The 9,192-nt window shown below is 34.1% G+C and overlaps 1 protein-coding gene across 1 annotated transcript; it reads right to left on the bottom strand.

Annotated features, from left to right (window-relative positions):
• Positions 1 to 13: 13 nt before the first annotated feature.
• LOC308686777 (zinc finger E-box-binding homeobox 1-like) lies at positions 14 to 8,198 on the bottom strand (the record flags this gene model as incomplete). The annotated part of the gene is made up of 4 exons (XM_081395213.1): positions 14 to 40; positions 3,380 to 3,488; positions 4,705 to 4,910; positions 8,018 to 8,198. Coding segments are annotated over 4 exons (523 nt in total), but the record flags the coding sequence as incomplete, so codon positions are not given.
• Positions 8,199 to 9,192: the final 994 nt, after the last annotated feature.

Below are 9,192 nucleotides of genomic sequence, written 5' to 3'. Positions count from 1 at the left end.
AACCGTTTCTTACAGTTCGAGCACTCGTACGGCTTCTCGCCTGCGAACACAGAGATTCAGTCGATAACTTTATCCCTTAAAACTCATCTTTGATAATCAGAATGACATATTTCAATGTTTAAACTATGAAAATTATTTCTTCATGCCTTAAAATAGCTTGAATGTACCTCGACAACCTTGCTTCATTTAGTGTACGCGGATTCATGAATATGCAAATGAGCCTCGTGTCGATAACTTAATCCCTTAACCCCCTGAGGTCGACGGTATCGCCGGCGATACCAGCTCGCTTTTTTTTTATCAGTGTAAAAGAAACTCATGAATACTCTGTTGACTTTGATTTTCCATAGGAGTTCCATACATCAATCGATTCTGTTAAATGTGTATTATTTTTGTGTATACTCACAATAAAAACATAGTGTTGTGCTTTTCGACAAATAAAGAAAAATTAACACGAAGCGAGTTCTGCCTTCTCTCTGTCCGTGTAGTCCATTCTGAAACGCGTCCGAAAATGAACCATAACTCAGTGAATACTTCTCACACATACAAGTGATATATGTCTTTATGAAGCTTGAAATCTCTTCTTTTAAATGAAGTAATTTATATAAAAAACAAATATTCTCATCTTGTGAAATCTGTATTAAAAGAGAGCGATTCCAGTCGACCTAATTAGAGCTAATTCAAATGTAATGTGACTCCGCCCACGGAGAGCGTGCGCTATTCAAACGCAAATGGCTGAGGTAATCCGCGCCCCCATCAGCTCGAGAAAACCAAAACACAAGTTTATTCAGAACATTACTTGCTTACACCGTCTTGCAGCGCTGTGAGGAATAATGAGGAATACGAGGAATACGAGCTGAGGAATACTAGTAAGTTTTTCCTTCTCGGGTTTCTGTTTATTGACGAATGAACGGCATGCGCTCTGTTTTTTCTCCATTATGGACGCGAGCTCTAAAAAAAAAAACACTAAAAGACTTTCAAACTTTCACAGAGACCTCAAAACAGAAAGTACAAATCCTTTCTTTAAAACGAATTTCGTTTTGTATCAATTGTATCTTAATTTTAATAATTTTTTTCATTAACAACTTTCCTGGATTTAAAGTAAATAAGCCTATCGTCAACGAATGATGATGTTTTAGCAAACTGTATTGCTATACTGAGATGAGTAAAAATCGACTGAAATATGTTGAAATAAAATGTTGGCTATTTGTATAAGCAACGTAAACTGCAAATTAACATTTATATGCCCTAATATTTCATGAAAACAACTTTACAGTCAGGCGAAATATGAAAGACAACATTTTGTTTAGTAGATTTGGGTACAGTTTTTACTGTAGAATATACTGCCTCGTCAAATAAGCTTTTGTTTAGCAATTTCTATATATAAAATAGCCTAATATTTTTGTCAAAAATAAAGTCAACTAAGATGTTAGCTGTTCCAATGTTGGCTATATTCAAAGTAATGAATACATAGATAAAATGTAGGCCTATAATCTTTCTCTTTTTTTACAAAGAAAGAGTACACTTGAAATATTGTTGAAATTGTAATTATTGTTGTAATTGTAACCTTTTTAATAAAATAGCACAACATATGTACAAGATAGATGTAAGCAAAATCTTAAATGGTCAATATAAGTCTTCTTCTAAATATCTTTTGTCCAAGCATTGTGGCTCAGCCAGTTTCACACCTGTGTGAATGGCTCATTATTATGCAGAGTGGGTGGTAATTCAGGTGAAAACCACTCCTCGTTCACGCCCCCTCGCATATTGGCTTTCCAAGCAAAACCTGTTTTACATCAATTTAAATCAATGTATGGTTTTATTTGAACGATAAAGCAAGACTATTTTCACATAATTTTGAAGAAAAAACTATAGGCGACGAAATCCATTAGTCAAAAGTGTTATTGACACATATTTACTATGTGTTTTGTGGCCTTATTTCAGAAATTTTAGTTTTTAGTTTTTTCAATATCCACGCATAAACATTATTCTCTCAAAAATTAAAACATGTACATACACGTGGCTCACATATTATGGTAGCCCTGTTTGTGCTTTATAGAGTGAATTTACACCTTTGCCATTAATATGTTTATAAGCAACTGAAAAAAGCACAAATGTAAGAGCATGTCAGAACATCTCAAGGGCCCAGAAAACCGCTCAGACTCCAGAGGGTTAAAACTCATCTTTGATAACCAAAATGACACATTTAAATGTTTTTTTCCTGTGAAAATAATTTCTTCATTCTTTAAAATAGCTTGAATGTAACTTGACACCATTGCTTAATTTAGTATACGTGGGTTCATGAATATGCAAATGAGCCCCGCCTCCACTCACTCACCCACTCCAGCTCGGATTACCTGATCCAAGTGGAAATATTGGTTTAATTCAGACGAATATGTTTCAAACAGAAACTGATTCAGAAGAAGAAGAGAAAGAGTGAATCATACAGGCTCTTCTACAAGAATATTAATGCGCTCTCTACAACGTCAGACACATAACAGTAATTATGATTAATCGTTGGCTTGACTACGTAATCAAACAGCAAGTAATCTGTTGATAATAAACGGGTGTTTTTGAGTTATGGTTTTGACTTATGAATTTACACATGGTTTGTCTTAAAAATATATTTAAAACACCACATAAGACATATAAATAACATTAAACTCTTGTTTTTTTTTTTACCACAGGTGGACTTTAATTGTATCTGATTGGTGTATTTTTAGTCTTATTCATGTTTTTTATCATACATTTTTTTTATTTTTAGCTTTATTCAGCATCATAATGGTTTTAGAAGTATATGTATATGAATTCATTGAATCTCGTGACAAAAATTATGACACAAAAAGTCATAATTATGACAAAAAGTTTAAATTATAACAAAAAGTCAACAACTTTTTATATAATATATTCCTAACTTTTTATGCCCTAATAATGACTGTCATGCTTATGATTTACCAAAGCGTGATTTTTTTCTGAACGTTTTGGTTTTCTTATGTTGCGGAAATGGGCTTATTTTACTCCAAAACCAAAAGAAAAATATTTAGAATTATGTGAATGATATATATAATAGGATAATTAAAATACATAAATAAATGTATTAGTTTATTAAAAAAATATATATATATATTTTATATAATTTATATATATATATATATATATATATATATATATATATATACTAAAATTAAAATGATGTTCCAGATCATTTAAATTTTCATTACTCTAAAAATTACATTACAGCAATAAGAATTTAGCATATAAATGTGCAGAGAATTCCTAATGGTGGTAAAATATTAATATTTCTTCATGCATGATGTAAATTTCGTGTGAAATATGACTTGTGCATTTTCTTAAATGCACTTTTGCTGGTTGTGTTTCTTACCACTGTGAATGCGCAGGTGCTCTTTGAGGTGATGCTTGTATTTAAAGGCCTTTCCACACTGATTACACTTGAACTTCCTGCTCTCCATACTGGGCTCAGGCAAGGAATTCTGGGACATACATGAAATCATGAGCAGTTAGCACACATCTATTCGTGTGTCATGCGTTCTGGGGTGTGTTTCCCAAAAGCATCGTTAGCCAAATATGTTCGCAAGTTCCGTCGTTATCAGCAATTCAATGAGTCTGTGTTTCCCGAAACCATCGTTCTAACGAACATTCGCAAACAGCATCGCAGAGTTGTGTGTTTGGAAGAACAGCTCTAGATCTCGAACTGTGCTTAGAAGCAGAGTTTCTAGTTTCAGGAAACAGTCGTGACTATAATTGATTTCTTCAACGATGCATCATATTAGTTAAAGCTGCAGTCTGTAGTTTTTCCTCTTTGTCGCCATCTCTGTTCGAAATCTGCAACTGCAGTTATTCACGTAATTATCAACTATATGTGCGTTGTGCCTCGGCACAGCGTGGATGAATCCAGTGTTTTGAGGACAATGTGCGGCTGTCAGTCGGTGTGGATCCTGTCATTCGCAATCACAGATTCTACTTTTTGGAAATATGACCAACATAAGAATTTTCACTGGAAAATGTTCTGAACATCCACTTCTGTTCTGAGCAACTAAGGGGAAAAAAGCATTGCAGTAAATCGCGCCGATTAAATCTAACGATCGCTAATGATATCACATCAAACCGTGCAAATTATACTTTGTTCTCAAATTGTTAATGTTAACAACATCTGCATTGAGTGACATTTAATGCCCTTCCGATATTATCCTTGTTTTCACACGGGCCGGTGTCAGTCTCTTTTATTCTGTAGCCGCTCCAAAGTTCGAAGTCTTTAGCGTTTTACAGCGGGTAAATCTCCAGTTGGTGATTGTCGTTTGAACATTTCTGGATCCGCCATCAAATTGCAAAGTTTAATCATATCCAGTGCTGTGAGAAAAGGCTATAAATCTCCAGCATCCTCACACTCATAGCCGCTAGCCCAGACTCTTCTTTATGTGGACAGATGTGACGGAATGACGCAAAGACATGCTCGAATTTCCCGCTGAAATCCACCAGAACCACTGGAGTTAAAAACATTATTACAAGCTCACCGTTCTGAATCGAGCTACGGCAAGCAGAGAGTTCTGAACACTGGCTGGTGATGTACATGCTCTAACATTTATTTTGGATAATTTTTAACCCAAAAAAGGTACGGACTGCAGCTTTAAGCAGCGAGTTACGACGTTGTATGGGAAACACACCCCTGCATGTGTGTGTGTGACGTACCTTCTCGTGCGTGTGAGCGTGGAGAGTCAGGTGCCGCTCCATCTGAGACCGGTACGGGGAACTGAAGCCGCAGAGAGGACACACACTGTCTCCCGCGTCCCGGGCCGGGCAGAAGCTCAGGTGTTCCCTCAGAGACGCCTCGCGCTGGCAGGTCCGCTGGCAGTACGGGCACGTCTGCGGGGCGTCAGGGTTTAGCGGCCCACCGTCTGCACACCCGGAGAGAGATTATCTGATTAATCTGATTCATTCAATTTATCTGATGCATTTGTGTAAGAAAAATATTAATATTTAAAGGGATAGATGCACTTTTATGATGGATAGATGCACTTTATGATGATAGATGCACTTTTATGATGGACAGATGCACTTTTAAGATGAATAGATGCACTTTTATGATGGATAGATGCACTTTTATGATGGACAGATGCACTTTTAAGATGAATAGATGCACTTTTATGATGGATAGATGCACTTTTATGATGGACAGATGCACTTTTATGATGGATAGATGCACTTTTAAGATGAATAGATGCACTTTTATGATGGATAGATGCACTTTATGATGGATAGATGCACTTTTATGATGGATAGATGCACTTTTATCATGAATAGATGCACTTTTATGATGGATAGATGCACTTTGTGATGGATAGATGCACTTTTATGATGGATAGATGCACTTTTATCATGAATAGATGCACTTTTATCATGTTACACAGGAAGGGCACATGTAAATATTACATTTATTTTTGGGTTTATGTGTGGAAAGTTTTAAGTTCACTTATATTAAAAGTTGTTATAATTTTCAAAAGTAAAAAAATCATTTTCATGGAGACAGTAGCTACAGTGATACTGGGCTTCATTCATAAAAAAAAGGCATTAAACAACTGGTTAAAATATACTGTCTTTATGTTGTTTCTATATTACAGTGGAAATTGAGTTTAGTTTAGTTTAGTTTAGTTTAGTTTAGTTTAGTTTAGTTTAGTTTAGTTTAGTTTAGTTTAGTTTAGTTTAGTTTATTAAGATCCCCATTAGCTGCTGCAAAAGCAGTAGCTATTCTTCCTGGGGTCTATAGACTTCAACAAAAAAATAGTCTTATAACATAAAACAATACATTATACAGACAAAAATGGAGTGCACACTAACCCTAACCCTTTTCATACATAACAATACAGCAACGTACTAAAAATAAAACAATAAAAAAACAGTCTCACATTATTTAAATTTTATTTGCACACAAAACATTAATGGTGAACATTTTTGACTTTATAAAATGATTCTCTCAAGTCTTGGCAATTGGCCCCTATTAAACAATAAAGAAAGTAAGACATATTTTTCTTTTACATAGTTTAGTAGCCTACTATATTCTTTTTGGCAGAATTCATCATTATAATCAATTTAATTATTTCCTGGATTTTGTATCATCATAGTCCCTAAAGGTATGTAAATGCAAGAAATGTGATTAAAATTGTGAAAAACATTTTTGCTTTTTTTAAAGTGCAAAATCTTTTCCCCCCATTTTGTGTGATGATCAAAAAAATGATCCAAGGTTGGCCAGATTGTGTTGAGTCGGCCACAGTCAAATGCGGATGCTGAGCGAATCTCTTCAGTCATTGGCCTAAACAAGACTGACAGGAACAGACTGGCACTTGATGATGGCACCCTGTGAGTGATGGGAAGTTCGGATCATTTTACTCACTCGTTTGTTCGATCTCGTTCATTAAAATGAACGAATCTTTTTTCGAGTCATTTCGTTCATTTAAGGGGCTTTAAATGTTATACTTTTAACAGCCAAATTCCACGAACACATCCACCTACGCAGTCTTTATCATATTCTGAATTAAGAAATCATTATAATGCAGTCAAAAATAATTTACAGGGAACATAAATAATTACTTTACGAGTCTTTTGTTAATTTGTCACGTGACAGACGCAGTGAACGTTCATGACCGGATTGAACCCTGCTTCAGATACGAGCTCCTGCAGAGGTGGTGAAGCGGGCCGACACTGCCACTGTGGCACAGGCTACAACAGGCCTAATAATGTGTGAAACTTGTGTGTTGTGGTTTTCTGGGGAAGTGGAGGAACTATTATCTGTCCCTTTTGTTTTGAGATTTCTTACTGTTTTGATGTTGTTGTTTTACATGTTTGTTATTTAATCACCTCTATTTTTATTTTTTTATAGTGCAATCAATAAATTAATTGTACATTTTGAAAGAATTTTTTTTTTCATTAATCAGGGTAAACAAGTAAACAAGGACTGATGTTCTTAAAATAAGGGTTACGGTTACGCGCGCACACTGATGATTTACAGAGTCTCACTCCAGCCAAAGTCCCAAAGTTGGCAACCCTGTAGATGCACTTTTATGATGGAGAGATGCACTTTATGATGGACAGATGCACTTTTATGATGATAGATACACTTTTATGAAGGATAGATGCACTTTATGATGGACAGATGCACTTTTATTATAGATAGATGCACTTTTATGATGAATAGATGCACTTTTATGAAGGATAGATGCACTTTATGATGAATAGATGCACTTTTATGATGGATAGATGCACTTTATGATGAATAGATGCACTTTTATGATGGATAGATGCACTTTTATGATGGATAGATGCACTTTTATGATGGATAGATGCACTTTATGATGGATAGATGCACTTTATGATGGATAGATGCACTTTATGATGAATAGATGCACTTTTATGATGGATAGATGCACTTTTATGATGGATAGATGCACTTTTATGATGGATAGATGCACTTTTATGATGGACAGATGCACTTTTATGATGGATAGAAGCACTTTTATGATGGATAGATGCACTTTTATGATGGATAGATGCACTTTTATGAAGGATAGATGCACTTTTATGATGGATAGATGCACTTTTATGATGGATAGATGCACTTTTATGATGGATAGATGCACTTTTATGAAGGATAGATGCACTTTTATGATGGATAGATGCACTTTTATGATGGATAGATGCACTTTTATGATGGATAGATGCACTTTTATGAAGGATAGATGCACTTTTATGATGGATAGATGCACTTTTATGATGGATAGATGCACTTTTATGGACTTCAAAACAGAAACGGCCATTCACTGCCATTATAAAGATTGGAAGAGCCAGGACATTTTTTAATATAACTCTGACTGTATTCGTCTGAAAGAAGAATGTCATATACACCTAGGATGATTTGAGGGAGAGTAAATCATGGGATCATTCTCATTTTTGGGTGAACTATCCCTTGAATCTCCTTGTGTCAGATAAACTGCAGGTGTTGCTGGTGTACCTTTGGCCTCAGGTGAGTCGTGTTCTCCCGGTGACCAGCAGACCGGAGACATGTCGTCCTGAACACCGTCTAAATGATACGAGTTCACGGATCCGTTGTGTTTCTGTGTGTGAATCGGACTGAGCAGGTTCGACACTTTCCTCAGCTGAACCACTGAGTCGTAATGAGGCACATCATCCATCACATGAGCGTCAGTCTGACCTGAGACACACACACACACACACACACACACACACACACACGCTCAGATCAACGTCAGGAATTACATCACAAAACAGGTGGAAAAGATACAGAGAACTTTCTTCAGGCTTAATGAATTTTTTTGATAGCAAAAATAACCCTTATCATGTAAACGCAACAAAACAACATAAAACAAAATGTATAAAGTAAACAAAAATGCAAAAGAACAGTAATAAATAATAATAATAAGAAAGAATCAGAACATTTTAACTAGATATCATTTCTGGACTGACATGTTTTAATCCAGATTAAATTAATTATGACATAAAAAGTTGACTTAAAAGTTAAAAATTATGTCATATTTCTGGCATTTAACCTAGTATCTCATAGTTAACTTTTTCTGTCATAATTCTGACTTTTTGTCATGCTTATGATTTACCAAGGCATGTTTTTTTTTCTTATATGGTGAAAATGGGTTTCCATACATTTTACTCCAAAATCAAAAGCAAAGTATTTTGAATAAAGATAATAATTATTATTCATTACCTTAATATTATATATATATATGTATATATATATATATATATATATATATATATATATATATATATATATATATATATATATATATCTGCAAATATAATATTAAGGCAATTTATAAGCATTATTATCTTTATTCAAAATAATTTGTAAACATTCTAAAAATATATATATATATAAAAAAATATATATATATATCAATATATATATATATCAAAAGAGAAGTATTTTATATATATAGTTTTGTATATTTTTATAGTGTCTTTATATTTTTTAAATAATTTATTATTATTATTTTCATGACAGTACATTTAACCCCCTAGAAAAAAATAAAAATAAAAAACAATAAACAACATAGTGAATACAAAAATCTGAATGTTTGTTTAAAAACTTCAACAGTGTTTTGTACTAGTTCAGTTTACGACGTCACAGTGCTTTGTCTTTATATCAGCCTG

The sequence above is a fragment of the Scardinius erythrophthalmus genome, assembly GCF_964197995.2.
Source record: "Scardinius erythrophthalmus genome assembly, contig: HAP1_SCAFFOLD_786, whole genome shotgun sequence".
Classification (NCBI taxonomy): domain Eukaryota; kingdom Metazoa; phylum Chordata; class Actinopteri; order Cypriniformes; family Leuciscidae; genus Scardinius; species Scardinius erythrophthalmus.
This window is presented reverse-complemented; position numbering and strand designations above follow the sequence as displayed.